Here is a 17,911-nt window from a genome sequence, read left to right as displayed (position 1 = left end):
ATGGAGCTACCTTATATTGAAGAAACTGGACCAGGAAGGTTTTTTTTTAACAGGCGATAAAACACCCAGGGGTATAGAAATTTTTCAGCGATGAAAATGAAGAGAAAGCATTTCTTCAACACCGGAGGTGAACGTCCTGTCGGTGCCCTTTGATCTACCGCAGACGGATTAGGCCGTCATTGATTGAACCGCCCATCAGGGCCGAGCCGAGTATCATTCATCTAATATTTGACTTCCTGAGATCCCAGAGGTCTGATGAGTTTTAATAAGTCGGCAGAGCCTTGAATTTATTTTTCAACCCATGAATTCAACCGATGATTATAGTAAATTAAGAAGAAAATGTCCACTTTTGTCTTATTCACTTTACTTCAACAAAAAACATGTATTGTAATTATGACCAAAACTAGGACTATTCGATGTGGTAACATTTGAAATTCCTGCCCTATTTTATGGAGTAGATTGTTTATTTTATTTTAGTGTTTAATGGTGCATTATATTTATTTTTAATAATTATAAAAAATTGTATTAAATGAGAGTGACGGAAAAAGAGTTTGTGATTGAGATAAGGTGAGTGAGATAAGAAAAGAATGAGTGAGATAACGTAAGAGTGAGTGAGATAATATGGGAATAAATGAGATTAGGAAAGATTGCGTGAGGTAAGGCGAGGGCGTTAGTGAGATGACGAATGTGTGTGAGTGAAATAAGGAGACTGTGATTGAGAGGAGGTTGAATGAAAAGAGAGAGAGGGAGAGGGATGAACATTATTAATTTTATCAACACTGTCAATTCAGTGTAAAAAAAATCCGCTCAAAAGAAAATGTTTAAATTGTATTATATAAAATAAATTAGCATGATACATACAAGAATTAATCATTACAGTGGTTGGAATAAATGTGATTAATGATGGCATAATAACAACTGCCTGAAAAAAGTTATTGCGCGAAAGGAGTAAAGTGTGATCTCGACCAATTTAAAATTGCTTTAACTTCAAGAGAATTGTTAGGACGTGGAACATATTTTATGTAAGTTTGTGTACATTTAACATATGAGAAAATGTTTGACGTTGAAACACCGAAGGCGAGAAGTAAAGGGAGAAGCTGATCGTATACACCCTCTTTTCATTGATTTGTCCCTCCTACTACCCTCCACTTTATCTTTTACGAGTCTGTAAAAGCTGAAATATATTTGATGGCATTTTGAAAAGACCATAAATACAAAGTGTGGAATAATGGGCACAAATTTGTCGGATTGTGTACGCTTCTAGTTGTTTCGAAACGGTCATGCAATATTTATGTTCAGCCTTTTTTTTTTTGTTTTTTTTTTTAAATTATAGCACGTTATTTGTTTACTTTAAAATAGTTTAAAATGGATGGTTTATTGAAATTAAATAAGTTTTGTAACTTGTCAAGTACAGCCGTTGCCATAGAAAACCCTCGAGTCCTGGATAATAAGTCGGTCTTGACTGTATTTTGTTTTGGAAGACTATTTAGAAAATAATGTCGGCCAAGCAGTATCATCAATCATCGTCAGTATCAATCAATCATTTGTTTATTTTCACTTCGGTGTTGACCTGTGTCTTGGGACTCGACCAAGTTGGTCAGGGACGACCATGATGACACAAGCTCGCACACCAACTAAAACACAACAAACTGATCATATTTCTAATTGGGAGTGATGTTTTTGTTGCCTCGGTTGAATTGGAACTTGATTTTATATTTATAGTTATAGTACTTGTTACTTTTGATTAAATTTATAGCGTTATAGCGGTCATATCTTTCCCGTTTGGTCCCGTCTCACTTCAGCTTCCACGGCGTATTCCGTTGCGCTTCCGTCGTAAAAAGTGGTACAGAATACTTATCGTAAGTTAATTGTTCCGGATGGTGGAGGCCTAACTACAAAAACCCAGACCCGTTGGTTGTCCATAGTCCTGCAATGAGGTCGGCCCAATTGATTTGTCGTTCGCTCACTTCCTCCGCGACACGATTTAGCCACCAGTCATTTGTTGGCCGGCGAAAATCATTTTCGTGGGACTGCCCATTTCCCGGACGAATTGAGGAAATGAATGACAAGAACGCCTCACGTACATGCTGATTATGGGAACAGGCTCAAGGACTTTTTCCCTCCAATGAAGGCTTTTGTAAGCAATTTCTATTAGTGTTTCTATTATTGTTTATAATCCGGATAATGGTCCGAGACTATAATTTTACAGGAAACGCACATGGTAACCAATAACAGAAAGGATATCAACTACATTCACCGAATTTTAAAATGGTAGTAGGAGGAATACCTACCGTGTCTGTTATATTTAGTACATTGTTAGCAGTGTGCAATTAAACAGAGGCGTTTGGTCTTCTCTTACCATACTGGTTTACTTAACATCGTACGTATGTGTAGACTGTCAGATGTAGTTAGGTATTTCGCCACATACAGTTTATCTACATCCAAATTGTCCTTTAGTGTGGGTTTTGTCGCCATCTTAAAGGGAGTCAAGTGAAATCACAAATAATTATGGCAAAATGTTGAAACTAGTTACGATGGACTTGGATGATCGGTCTTGATCACTCCAATGGCCTCAATAAATATCATTTATTTTTTATTTTTCTTGGTTAATATAAATTTCAAATAATATCCTAACCAGTTCAATTTGTCAAGAAATTAATGTTGTACCTCTTCACAAAAAAAAGTTTTTTCTTTTCATATCCTAAAATCATAGCATGATGATTATTGTTTTAATTTATGTCAAACACACCGTCAACGAATTTGAACTTTCTTCGATTCTTTTTTACATAAAATGAAAATGTAAAATAATTACTTCTTTATTCTAATTGTGCGTAGGAAAAAATCCCATTTAGCCCTGATACTTAGTTGCCTACGTCCATCTTGTTTAGACATTTAACAATTAAGTTACTAGTTATTAAGTCATTTAAATTCAATTGGATTTTTTTGTGTGCACGATCGAGAGATAAAGTGTGACACGTAAAACATACATGTGTGTGCCTTTTATTTTTTAGTCCGTTTTATTAAAGCAAAATCAATTTAATTGTATATCATTTGTGGCCAAATTGAATTAGAATCAGCCCACTAAAATTTGAAAATGTGCCCTGGTTAACAATTGTTGTTCAGACGCTATTGTTAGCTGTTAATAATACCCCTTAGTTTTTTGTAACCTGAAACTATACTTGATTGTTTATCATTATGAAATGTTATTTAATCATTCTTGAACATGCCCACCTAACTTGTATAATATGTAGTTAACAAGTTACTGTTCCTAGTTTTATTGTACGTTTCTGACCAAATCGTAGTTGTATAATCGTATTTTGTACTTCTGCAATTGGAAATGTGTGTGTCTTCGATTAAATAATATGCTTCGCTAAATAGATGTAAATTTGAGAAATAGCACGAATAGGAATTTCATAATTTAATTGCTGTGAAACATTACTTCACACATAGACTGTTTATTTGTAATATGTTTCGGGGCAATTGCTTGCACTTTTTTTGGTCATTTATTGTAAAAGGGGGAATGTGCTCTCTTCCATCTTGTTGGTCTGTGGGTATAGTATCATATATACGCTACGTATTTTGTACAATATGTTTGTATTTGTAAACATTTTTATTTGTCTTCTACAAATGGAAACGTATTATCAGACACACGCTTGTTATATAGATGATTATTTCTGTATTTCATTATTAGTCACTAACGTGTTTTTTTTTTTTGCAGGTAAGTTATCTTTGGATTGCTTGTGTCTGTCCCAGTGTGGTAAGAAATGTATATATTTTTCATACCAAACTGAATGCATGATCTATCTTTAAAACCATCCACATATCATGAAATTGTATCAAATCGTGGGCTTAATTTTTTTTGCAACCCGCAGACGTCTTAGCTGACCATGTGATTGTGCTAATGAGTACGTTTGTGAAAGGTTGTCTCTTTTGAAACTGGTCGCGCTCACACCGTCCGAATGAAAACGTGCTGAGATAGTTTTAAATGCCAGAGTGAAAACAGGTCCTTTTTCGAATATGAAACCACGCCACTCCTGTTGCGATTTGGACACCTCCCCGTCCTTTTGGGATCGGGTTTTTGCGATTTTCAAGAATGAATTCGCCGATCACGATTCCGCAGTGCTGACCTTCAATTTTTGACCGGCTTCGCTTTCACCGTCCCCAAAAATATTGATCGAAAAACAGCTGAAAATTCACTTGAAAGCAAAATCGACTTGGATAAAATTTGACCCGTTGGACCAGATGTCACGTTTCACAGTTTGTGCGTGTTCGCAGTGTTAAAAAATGTCTTCGTCCTACGCCTATGAGTTTGATTAGCTCTCTGGAAATTAACGTGGGCTTAAACTGGTTGCTTAAAATGCATTGGAGCCGTTTTACTGCTAGATTAAATAACCTACGCGGGTTGTAAATTTCCCACATCGCGCAACCCAAGTGGCATCGTCTTGCATTTTTCGTTTTCTGGCATCATCTTTCCCATCGCTTTACATTTTTCACATCCACCCAAACCAATAAGATGTTTAATTCTTATTGTTTTTAACTTGTCTTCCAGATGGATAGCTGGTGCTACTGCCTTGTAAGTGGAGATTTCGCCGAATTACTCGGCAGTCGAGTGAGTTGCTAAACTATCAACTATAGAGAGTTGACATGTGCTTTGTCTGTTTTTGTTTTTGACTAGCTGCTTGTAGTGGGCATAAAGTCGCTTTTTGTTTTATCAATGCTATTAATTACAATCAAAGGCTTTTAGTCAAAAGTTGTTTTAAGTTTTTTATTTTGTTTTTGAAATATTTACTTTCCTGGCATAAAACAGACGAACTCTATCCTGCCCTTTCTTCCTATTTTTTATTTAATTTACTTTTTTATTCTGTAGTATATGAATGCATATTTTTTTAATGCAAGAATATGTACAATGCCAAAAATTAATGGCAATTACTTCAGACTGAATTTAAACATTAATTAAACAACGGGATCAATTTTAACAATTGCTTGTATTTTCGCTTCATTTTTTACTTATTTGTTAAATTTGGTAAAACTTTAACTAAGCGTGGTTACGTAGTTGGAACGTATCCGTACCATCTCGACCTGCTTTTCAGAAATATCCCCAAGTTTAAGCCTGATTTTTTAAGACAATATGCTGAGCCCACCATGAACATTGTACTTGTTGATTAATTAAAAGCCCTTCCAGAAAAGGCCGAGCATAAACATTAACTTTTGTATGGTTATTGATCATTTCGTATGTTTATCATATTTTTATCATTGATTATTCAGAAATCGTGAGATGCGGTCTGGTGTGATGTAGGTTTCAAAAAGACATTTTCTTTATCGTGCCAACGTTTCGATCTTTATTGAGATCATCTTCAGGGCCTGGGATTGACAAACATTGTTTAAATTTAACAAAAACATGTAGAATGTGGAAAAAAGTGAATTTATACAATGCAAAAACTTGTTGACACAATAAAGAAACTGTTTTTCTGAAACCTACATCACACCAGACCGCATCTCACGATTTCTGAATAATCATCGCCAAATGGTCACTAATTACCACACATTTTTATCATTGTTTCTTAAATGAAGGAACACAATATACAAATTACAACTGACACTGACTTTTTTATCTCAACCAAGACCTTACATGGAAAGAATAATTTCTTCATTGAAAGATGTGACTTGGTCAATTGACCACTAAAACGTAAATGAATGAATATTTAATAAGTACGCAATCTTGGCTCGTAATCTCTCGCTCTTTTATGCTATTTTGCAGTGATAGGAATGCATATATTGCGGGGTGATGAATCTGCCTATCTTCTGTTAGGGCATTTTGCAGTGATTACTCCTAGGGCAGGATTATAAGCAGGGTATTGCCTACTTATGTTTGGCATGTTAAAAGAATCAATTGTTATTAACCACGATCAAGAATTCACAAAACTTATTTGAAAAATTATGAACAGTTCAGAGCATTTAACACATAAACATTTATAATGGTCGTTCACGTATGGTCGTTTTAATAGCACGATAACCCTTTAAACACGATCCAACGGTTGGGTGACGAGCCTAAATATTTTACATATAAATATATTTTTAATTTTATTAGGTTGAATGGCCGTTTTCGCCTGTACGCCAGTGAAAGTGCTGATTTTTCACCTTCTAGTTAACTAAATCAGTTGCTCGAGTGATTTCACACCCGAAGAAGCCTATTAAGTTCCTTGTAATTCTATTTATTAGAAGCCTCATCTGTTCCGTTCGAGCAGCCAAGCACCCAGTCGTTGCCTATCCGACTTTCTTGGAGTGGAAAAAGTCCGAAGCGGGTCTATTAAAAGCGTTCTTTCTGCTAATCCTCCCTTCTAATGAAAGTCAGCTAATTGACTCCAGTCGAAATTCCTAAGGGAAGCTTGTGTCCGTCGACCTTTTGAAAATCCGAGCATTTGGCCAAGAACGGCCAATTTCACCGGGGAGCTTTCACTTTCGTCGACGGGCCTGTTTTCAGACACTGCCCCCGATCCAGGGTGAATGTTCTTAATGTAGGCTTTGAATTGATTTATTACGATATTTACAACACTCAGTAGTATTAATTTACTAATATATAATTATTTTATGTTCCACTCTGATACTTTCTGTTCACGTCCGCTGGATGATATGACTCGTTCGTTGTTTCGGTTAAACCTGGTCTACCTGTGACATTTCAACATTTTGGTTGGTTTGTCTTTCCACATATTTCCACCACTGAACATGGTGAGCTGCCGTTTGGCTTTGGTTTGTCCTTTATAAGTGACTAAGCTTTTAGTCATCGTTGCTGGTTTTGCTCCATGTGTACCACTAAAGACGGTGTCTTACCAGGACGATGCGAATGTTCAAACCACATGATAATCACCCGTAAGATTTCAACAATAATTATAAGTTCAAAAATGATATAATTTTTAGAACCTGAGGGGGTACGCAAAACACAAGCTGCTTATTAAAAAGCTTGTTACGTACTAAATTTCTACTTTTATGAGAACCAATCTTATCTATTATTCATTTCATTAGTTAGCGAAAACATTTGACGAAATCACAGACAAATCAACCATGGAAGATATCTTAACAAAAGTGTCTTGAAAGGGAACTTCATACCTTACAGATCTCTACAAATTATCTCACAATATTATTGATAGTTTACTACGTATAGGGTTTATTTTTTATTTTTTTTTTACTAGCCTTCATGATTTTCACAGTTATATTTTTACCAAATAAAACATCACTTTCTCTTATATTTATAAAGTTTTGTTGGTATTTTGGAAAAACTAAAATCCAACCTTTAAAAAGAACGTTGAACCTTGAGCGTTTGTAACTGGAGAACTCGAAAATCCAAAAAGGCTGATGATCCAAAACGACCTAACTACGCGTCATAACATTCAACAGACGAAAATTGACAAAATGAGGGAATCTGATAGTTAAAAAGCTGGTACGTAATAAATGTATAACTTTGTGAACTTCCAGTACTATCTTTAATGGTTAATTTATAATTAATTATTAATTAATAAACATCATCTAGTATCGTGAACTTATGCAGTTACTTTTATAAACCTCTTTAATCTGTCAATTTATCCCAGACAGGTATGACTATTCTAGGAAAGATTCCCTAATATTATTGTACATTATTACCACGGGGTCGTGGGTTCGAATCCCGCTTGTGACACTGACCTTTTATCTCAACCAAAACCTTAATTAATTGAAAATTGTATTTTATGTTTTTGAAACGTGACCAATAGTGTTGCGTGATCTAAATATAAAGGAATAAGTAATGACATTGATAAACAAGTGAAACCATCACTGATCAGGAGGTTTTTTTGTTTAAATATGGAAGTCGTCGGTACTTGGTCTTGAAGGTGTGTTTTATTCCAAGCGGTGAACCAATTAACTGTAGTAGCCAGCTATTTCTATTCCCCAAGAATAATGGAAAATTCCCAGACGAAAATAAAACGGTCTCGGTAGACGCTTGATCACTTAAACCACGTTGCTTCTAGGATGTAATTCCTGTCTGGTTTTAGAATTATCCCCGTTCTAGTTTCTTGTGTACGATTTTTTCCTTTTTTTCTGTCCTCGGTGAGTGTTTCGTGTTGTCAACCCTCCTTGGCGTGTTTGAAAAGGTACAAGGGCTACCCGAACCGTAATCATGCGGCATCTGCAGGCCATTAGCCACGCGGCCCGACCGTCTTCACACTTCCTCCGATGGCCTTTTTGCAGCAGCGTTCGCAACGGGACGGGTCCGTGCTCCCTCGTCGATCCGCCCCGGCACAAAGGACAATAAATATTCATAGCTGTAAATATTCATGGCGGCGGTGGTGAGATGCGGTTAGATAATTGGCTGTCTGGAGCGGGGAAAGACAAAATTACAACATAAGAAGTAGGGTCGTGTCTCAAAGACAATGCTCATCCTATTTTTTTGGCCTATCCTTTTTCTCCCCCGCGCACTTCCCGTCAGCATTTTTTGCCCCCATCGGTTTTGTTCGGCGCCGAGCTTGATCTATGACAATAACAACTTTGGTTATTTCCTCCGTCTAGAATCACTTTCCGGTCTATAAATGTACCTATCTTCTCTCCACGGATTCAAGGCTAATCGTTATCAGCTAAAAAACGGGGAGTGCCGCATACGGAAAAATCAATAAGATAATGTGCTGACTCTTACAGTTACTCTATAATTGGAAAGAATTCAGACAAAACCTCTTCGTAAAGTTAGACGTGTTTGGTTCAAATACTTTTCAAAACTTTTACCCAAGATAAAGTCATTGACATGCATCGGCTCAACTTGTCGAACTTTTCTGTGGGGGGGGGGTCTAATTTTCTATATTCGGAATTCCAAACTTTTACTAACTTTGTGATTTCCTCAGGAGGTCTATGGGGTGATGAATTTGTAAGTTGGACGATTACGTTCATTCTTGTTGCTTATCTTCTTAATCTGTCACGCGTTTCTGCTTCAAACCATCTTCAGTCCTGGGTCAGGGAATTAAGGGCGAGACTCAAATGCCTACCATTGAAAGTAACGAATGACCGAAACGAGGGTGTCAATTGCAACAAATGTTTGTTGATTGTTGTTGTGTTGTGATTTGCTGACTCAGTTTGGTGGTTGTGATAGGCTTTAAATGAAGTTTCCAGACAAAATACAAAGGGAAATTACACGGACCGTTCTGCCAACGGGCAAACATGGTTTGTGAGCTTCGCTCTTATATCCCTGATCATTGAAGATGACGAGAAACGACTATGACAGACTAAAATAGGGACAATATGTAGAAAATTATCGGAAATTACTAAACTACAGTAAAAGTTCGTTGGATGTCTTACGTTGTTCGGCTGTTCTGATAAGGATGGGCTGAAAATGTGGTTTCTGGACAAGGCAAAGTGATGTTGCGCAGACCGTCTTGCAAATGTCGCGTCCAAAAATTGCTCCATTTTTCCAGTTCCAAACTGCTTATTGATTTAGACAACATACGAAAACGTTTAAATGTCATCAGTTTTATGACGATTGTGTTAATGCTATTCAACGAAATCGATTTTTCCTTGAGAATAAATATTGACAAAACAATGTATTCACTCGGCGTTTATCGAGAACTTTCATCATCCCGGTGTCTTTAAACAATGGGCAATCATGGAAATCTGATAAGGATTTTTCCATCCCTCGAAACCAGCCTGCATTTCGATAAACCTTCACCTTGAATCTGAAATTCATTGAAATTCTTTCAAACCTGTCAAACTTTGTAATTTTGCCTACATTAATTTAGTTCAAAATACATTAAAACGAAAATATGCATATCTTAAAATTACCCGATGTAATTCTTAACAGACAATTAATTATACAATAGGAAAAAAATCGAACAGATTCTAATGAGCGTTTTAATGTTACATAATATATTACGTAACAACTGTGATAGCATTTTCTTTCTTCGTACAGTTTCTTTTGTTAAAAATATAAAACCTTAAAGTTATTAAATTAATTAATTATTCGATTATTATTTATTCTATGATAAGCCTGTCTACGAATATAGTTTATACGATTTTCTTTGCTGATAAACCACGTTCCTATTACTTGTGAATAGATTTTCTCTTTACCTTTATGTACCAGTTATATGCAGGAAAGATCAGAAACATTTTTTCTCGTTTTTCGGTTTTTTCTTGTTCAAAGAATAATTTCCAAAAACTTGCAACTACGTTCGAAATGTTGATAACCATGATGTTAAAAAAAATAGATAATGAAATGTTCAGTTATTTATTATGTATCGTAATTATTAACGGAAATAATCAAACCATTTTTTTAATTTTACTTTTTTATTAATACATTTATTTAATACAACTTGTGAAATGAGATTATCTATTAATTTTACAATGACTAATTTAGAAATAAATAAATAATAAATCCACTTTAATCCCTCATTAGTGTTACAGTTTGTCTAGTGAGTTTATGTAGGATATTTCTTTAGAACTAATTCAAATGGCTTAGTCGTCCTCATAAGTAGTCTCACGATGTGCTGTCAACGGTAGCAGGCGGCTGGCCTGGTATTTGGGTTGTTTTGAAGACGAAGGTAGTGCTTATAAGTATACCGTGTGATCTCCGTGTACTGTTCAGAGATGAAGATGTTCAGATCTTTGTGTATGTCGCTATTGCGAACATACTACGGAGCATGTACCACATTTCGTAGAACTTTGTTTTGGAAGCGTTATATTTCTTCTTTGGGCACATCCTCAAAATTGTATACCATATATTCATATACATTTTAATTATTTCAATTAATTATTCTTTTTATGTAAGGTCTAGGTTGAGTTGAAAAAGTGCCTCGAGCGGGATTCGAACCCACGCCCTTCGGCTAATTAATTGAAATAATTTATATGGTCAATTAGCACGCTAAATATAAATGGATTAATATATAATAAATTTTCATATTGATTGTTAATCATTATTTTATTTTGTATTGATAGCCGGGAATTCTTTGACGGCAACAAATAAAGTTGACCGTACTTCAAATCAAGTTCTGCCCTTTTCTTTTTAATACGTGCTTTCCAATTAATTTTTTATCTATTATTATGCCTAAATAATCAAACCTGTATAATTCGGCGAAACGTGAAACGTTAACTGGTTAACTGGTCAGCGAGTTGTTATTCGGGGATAATATAATTAATTAAAAATATAATACGTAATGAAAATTTTAAAAATTTTCGATCATTCCTGATGAATCGTTTCTTAAAGGCACTTTCTGCATTTCTCTATCTTCAGCAGATCTCTTAATTTCACGAAGCATGATAGATATCGACATACTCAACATTTACGTAATATGGCGAAGTGCCGAGGGGAAAAATGACCATTGGTTCATTATGGTACTCCATTAAAAAAAAATGCAAATTTATGGTTAGGTAGGTTTATAGTGTGTACAAATAATTGATACTTGGGTACACAGAGGGTAATTTATCACCACGCCGCCCACCGTGTTTGAAGAACATTAAGTACACGCTTATTAGGTAAATCGACATTAGTCAAACTAGTTAAACGGTATATTAAAAAACGCAATTGAAGATTTCTTTCTGAATGCACATGCTTGTTTAATAATTTTTTTTGGAAATTAATTGCAATAACTTTTACCTGCAAGGGAAACAGGCATAATAGAATCATAACTTTCTGTTAAAGGGGATGTCGGTTTCGGTGAATTAACATTCACATCATTCACATAAACCGGTTCATACGCATAAACTTTTTTTTAAAGATTTTTTTTTGGGGAGGGGGAGGTGAAGATGCTTTAACTTAAAGTTCTTTTGCCTGAAATGTATTGAAGGAAATGTTTTAATTCTCTTCTGAATTTTTCGGTTTTTTCGATCGAATGTGCTTCCAGTTTCACCGTCAATTTCGAGAGTCTGCATGGGAATATGATATTTTAAAAAAGGCCTCCGATAACTGCAGATACGAAGAGGCTGTAAAAGGGAAAGCTGGGTGCGTTTTTTATCTCTCCTCCCTTCTGCGGGCCGCGGCCGGTAAACGGCGAGCCGTCTAATTGCCTACTTTCCCTGCGAGGGTCGTATAGACAATAAGCTCGATCGATGCTTTCTCTAAACACATGTGTGCGGTCCACGTGGGAACACGTGAAACATCGGAGACCCGATGAAAAACATTCGGCCGGTTTCTCTCTCAGATTAGGTTGCAGGCAGGTGAAATTTGCCAAAATACAAACCTTTCCTAATATGGCCCGGAAAGAATGAGAGTCCTTTCGTCTTGATTAAACCTATCTATTAAACCAATAAACGACATTTATGCCTTCATACAAATACAATTTAGCTTTTCATTTAAATGAAAAACCAGAATATAAACATTATTTTACGGTTTCCAATATGACTAATTGAAATTAAATAATAATTCATCTCGAGGCTCTCGGGGTGGTGAACATGGGATTTCGTTTTGTCGGTTGGTGCTTTACCCTGCTTATAGTCCTAACCTGTCCAGAGATGAAGCGTGAATAGCGAAACTTGTCCTACATGCAATCAGCGAGTGTAAGCGGACAGGAACAAATACAAATAGTAATTTCAAAGAAAAATATTCATAGGATCAATTTCACTATGTATGATGCTTTCAAATTCAATGTGTTGGTGGTTAGTATTTGGATGGTATGGTAGATTACTATTTTCTGTTTGCATCCGTACATAATTTGTTCAAATGTGTATCAAATTCAAAATGAAATATATGTATATGAATATACATGAGAAAACTGATTATAATAATTACGCAGACCAAAATAATCGGAAACTTTCTAAATTTATGATTAAATATAATAAAAATTACTTTACTAAATAAATAAGCGAGGATTGACGGTTAATTATCCTTATACCAAACGACGTAATACATGTACGTAATACATACATGTGTGTAATTATCTTACCATTTTTGCGTGTACCATCTTACATCTGTGGGGTGATGAGCTTGTATATAAAATATTTAATGCAGGGCCCGTTTCCGCAGTGGTGGCTCCGGGTTATAAGCAGGTAGAGACGCTGACATAGCCCTTTAAACTCGAAAGATCAGACCAGCATATAGCAGCCCAGGTTGCATAACAAATGAATCATATAAAGAGTTCTTACAGACATAATCCGCCTAATACATACCAAATCCGAAATGCCCAAACTGCAGAACTGTAGGTTTATCCCTGAACAAAGAAATTACATAACAGATTTTTCGATAAGCATAAGTAGTACATAATGCGAGATATAATATAGTTATATTATCTCTTGCATCATGTATTACTGTACGTCTGTCGAAAAATCTTTTATGTAATTTCTTTGTTCTGCAGTTTGGACATTTTGGATTTGGTGGGTATTAGGAGGGTTAAGCCGGGAACACACTTACCGCACCCACGTTTTGGCAGGGTGTGCACATCTATCCGACGTCAAGCGCACGCCACGTACAGTCCACAGCGTGTGTCACAAATCAGTATCACAATCGCAACGCCCCTATTGTTCTTAATGCATTATTGAAAGCAAAACCATGAAATAAATTGTTAGTCAAATTTTATGAGCACAACCATGTAATAAATTGTTGGTTAAATTCATTCTATCAATAAATGGTGTTTTGATCAATTTTCTTCCTAACCATAATAATTAAATAATTTTTATAAAAACTTATGAATTTTTGATCTCGGTTAATTTGGTTTATATTAAACTAAGTATGTTATAATTAATATAACGACAATATACACGTAGTTTGATAAAAATATGACTGTCCGGTTCTTTTGTCGTCGAGTGTACTCGATGAGACCCGACGAAAATCTAGACAGTGGGGATCGCAGAGCGTAAAGTAGGTTAGCGTGGCATAGCATCGGGTAGATGTGCAGGGTGGTAATGCAAACTTATGGAAAATCGGAGTTTGGATTTCCGTCGGTAGCATCGGGTAGCGTCGCATTGCGTAGCATCGGGTGTGTCCCGGCTTTATGGCAGTGGAACGGCGTAAGTAAGGAGAGGTGGAAACAAAACCCGACTACTGTGTATGTCTAAACACGTCTTTTAAAGGGCGTTGGTGGCCGCAACGCGTTATCTGTAAGTTAAAGGACCCGAGTTCGAATTCAGCGGCCCTGCACTCGACCCCTATTTTACATACTTACAAATGGCCTTTTTTTCACACATTGGCACCCCGTGGATATAATCTCGTAGTTGAAATACCTACCTAGTAAAAGAAAAATTGACAGACCAGTCTAGGTTAGGCAAAGCAGTAGATCCAAAACGACCAAAGAACGAATATAAACAATATTTGCAAAGCAAAAGAAAAAGAATCTTACCAAAGCACTACTAATTCACAAAAATATTAGGAGATTTATGGTGAGGTCAGATGATGAGCAATTGTTTGGTCATAACCCTCGCAGATTTGGTGATCAGGTGGTAACGCTTTCGGCATTACGTATATTATATTAAACATACTCAGGGTTCTGTCAAGCGTTTCTTTTTTTTTTATACATTTGCAAACTATGTCTCCGAAAATCACAAACTCTGAGAAATAAAGCCCAAACCTACAGAAAATGATGTTCCTCAAAAAACCCATTAATCTGCTTGTGTTTTCGATTGCCTATACGAAATTTCACGAATTGAATAGTTAATAACTTTAGAGGTTTATGGTTTACTAGGTTTACTTTATGAATATGAACTCTGTTTTTCTGTATGTACGGTTTTGATAAAACCTCACGGTTATTAGTTTTATTGGGTTGTCCGGAAAATAATGCAGGATTTTAAGTTTTCATTTAAAAAAATCTATATAAAATATTCTGTTTACGTTTACAGGATTANTTTTTTTTTTTTTTTCAAATTTTCATTAAATGTAACTTCATAAAATTATACCACCAGGCTATTTTTCATGACGGCGGGATTATTAACTCCCTAAAATTATGTAATCGACATTTCAGTTGTTCTGAATATTGTAATATAAGGTTTTGTGTTACAAGCATTTTAAATTAAGACTAATTTTTTAAGGTTAAATATTTATTTGCTCGACGGTACGGAATACCCCGTAGATAAATAAGATATTGTGATAAGTGAATGTTTACTGACGTTTAATGCTTCACTTAGCAGTAGATACGTCCAAATCAGTTGAATAAAATGTTAAATTGCGTCGTTGGGCCCCAGCATCACCGTAAATTACAGAACTGCATTTCCGAACTTGCTCGTTGCAATTAATTGCGTAGACGGAGTGGACCCGACATTTATCCGAGATAGACTGCAATTAAGAATATTCCGTGCTGTTAACTGTTGATCGCTAGCACGCAGGGGTAATAATATGTGCTGTCACATTCCCTTTTTAAGGCAACCGAGGTGAATCAGAATGTACCTTTCTAGAAAACAATATAATTCTGTTTTACACAGTGGGCTGTAATCTGAATGAAACTGGGGTTTCTATTTCGGTATGCTGATTCATTTCAGCTGACGCGAAAAAGTATCCCCAGCTATTTTCGAACGGTACGACACACGGGGATAAACTATGATTTCACGTTTCTAACCCTATTCGAGGTTCAGACGATTATTTGAGATAAATCCCATTCTAAAGACTCCATAAAACCAAATATGGATTGATTAAGTCTCATTCCTTCCTCAAAAGTGTTATGAAACTTACTAAGTAAATGAATGAGTCCAGGCAAAGAAGATCAAACATCATTTTACATTTTCTCACACTTTGTGCTGAAATGGCTTGTAGCGGCGATAAAAATGAAAGAAACCTTTGTTTTTTCAATGTTACCCCTTACCTCCTATTTGCTCCGCACTCTGATAATAAATGTGGCCAAGTTATCTCTGTACTTATGTTGACAAAAAGATTTGCCTTTGTTCCGCAGTCTATTAATGCATGTGCCAGGGCCTCTTTCTGCAGGTTCTGCACTTCAATGCACCTGGTCTCATTCTATGATGTCTATTATGTCTGCGGTCCTTGTTTAAATTTCCAGATTTTCATTCTTCCTCTTAAGCATGCTGAAATTTCATTGATTTCAAATCTTGCCTAACTAATAGGATTTCTTGAGGCACAGGATTCAATAATGATATCCACAGAAGCCCCACAACAGGATGCAATAAAAAATAATTAGGAGCACCAGTGGTAACAGGATCCAAGATCTTCTATATTATCAGGATCCAATAAAACATTTTAAAAGATCGTAACGTGATCTAGTGATAAAATTCAGAGAAGCTTTTAGAGAAACAGGGTTCGACAATAAAAATTCGCATGAGCTCCTAAATTATCACGAATGAATAACAAATGCTCGAGAAGTTCCTAAGTTTACAGGAGTCAATCGAAAAAATGTAGCACATCTATCGGGATCCTAAGAAACATTTCAGAGGAGCTAGTTTTCCATTTCTTGCTAGGGTAAGATATTGTACTAAGGAATTGGTAAGGACGGTCTATTCCAAACCCAGGGTTTAATCTAACCAAACTAACAGCTAATCACGGTACATACTTAATATAATTTATATTATACCACTCTGAACCACCGATGTTCCACGCAAGTGGACCTGGAACCGTTATCAACACTGGTTGATAAACATACAGTGCCCTTTATTCTTAGTTATTATTTTAAATATTAGTTATTCAGGAAGTCGATATTTAGCGTTTAAAACATTCGCCATATTCGATGGACAGCTGCCTATTTACTCTTGCACTAGCCCACTTTTCAGAGCTTCACTCTTGAACAACACCTGTTGTTGAATTAAAATTGTTAAGCGTAGCTTTTTATAAAAGCAATAAGTCAATTTTGCCTTTACCTGTTGGCAAGAGTTGATATGTAAACTTTATTCTGCTGATATATCTCCATCCTGAACTAAAGAATATTAGTCTAATTATTATGAAATGGATGTGCTACTATTGTAGTAATAACTTAACATATCTACATATTTACAATGCAAAGTTAATTAGCATTCACACCAATTAGGTACGAGTCTTGAGTGTCTTGAGCATCCATAACCTTCAACACAACTTATACTGTACTGCTTTTCGTATGCCATCTGCAATCAATAAAGGTCGATGGTAAGAATGTGTGAAAAGTAATATAACGTTGTTTTGGGTTATGCCGTTGTTTTCTATTTATGTTTCTATTAGTCTATGTTGACTGACAATTTCAGTTGTCCCCAGGATTTTTTAAACTGCAGTTGTTGAAGGGAAACCAGGCTGAAAATCTTCCACGGCTTAGACTGCTTTCGTCGTTTCGAAACGCTCGTGAATTTCATAACAAGGCCAAAGGGAGCATATTAATATTCTGAAGAAAAAAAAAAAAAAAAAAAAAAAAAAAACAATACCCGGGAGATAGTTGGGGGATGGGAAACTTCCCTGAGAAATCGGGGGTGTCCGACTTCGCCGTGCCCAGTGTGTTTCGAGTCGTGTTCGCTCGCGTTTACTTTCTCAGATATATTATTGTGAACTCTGATTTTCCTGTTCCTGAAGGACTGCGAGAAATCAAGACATCTCATGGTAATCACAAATTCTTACTTGTCCGCACTTTCCTTGGCACATTTCCTCCTGTCCGCATCGCTCCATTTGCCAAGAATGAATAAATCTGAACCTAAGTAAAATTTTATACATGAAACCATTTCTAGATCAACGAGATTAGATACGTCCAGATTGGTCTTATCTGGCTAAAATATTGTCTTTTAAGATTAACATTTCACATTCTTAAGATATCTGTTTCATACTTTAATATTAGTGCAACAATACAGTTTTGTCAAAATACTTTCGTTCACACGTTTGGTTCTTCATATTTAAACTTTATTGACTGATTATTAGATTTCTAAACATTTCAGTGTCAACAAGCCGATAAAATGACTTGAAGATCATAAATTATGCCATCAATATTCCCGTCAACTTTTGATATGGATTTCCCTTATTAGTGATGCTTTTTTATAGCCGGTTCTTGCCCGATTTGCATATGAACTATCTCGGACGTTGTGC

At 35.8% G+C, this 17,911-nt stretch overlaps 1 protein-coding gene across 2 annotated transcripts in view; it reads left to right on the top strand.

Moving 5' to 3' along the window:
* Window positions 1-17,911, top strand: part of LOC106661361 (protein outspread) — a 234,614-nt gene that overhangs the window by 40,237 nt on the left and 176,466 nt on the right. For both annotated transcript variants that reach the window (XM_014384676.2, XM_014384679.2), the window contains exon 2: window positions 4,550-4,609. In XM_014384676.2, the coding sequence (XP_014240162.1) occupies window positions 4,550-4,609 (60 nt within the window). The remainder of the gene's footprint in view (window positions 1-4,549; window positions 4,610-17,911) is intronic.

Source organism: Cimex lectularius, unplaced genomic scaffold (assembly GCF_000648675.2).
Source record: "Cimex lectularius strain Harlan isolate CLEC.00 unplaced genomic scaffold, Clec_2.1 scaffold20, whole genome shotgun sequence".
NCBI lineage: Eukaryota > Metazoa > Arthropoda > Insecta > Hemiptera > Cimicidae > Cimex > Cimex lectularius.
The sequence above is the reverse complement of the archived record's forward strand: the minus strand, read 5'-3'. Positions and strand labels throughout refer to the sequence as shown.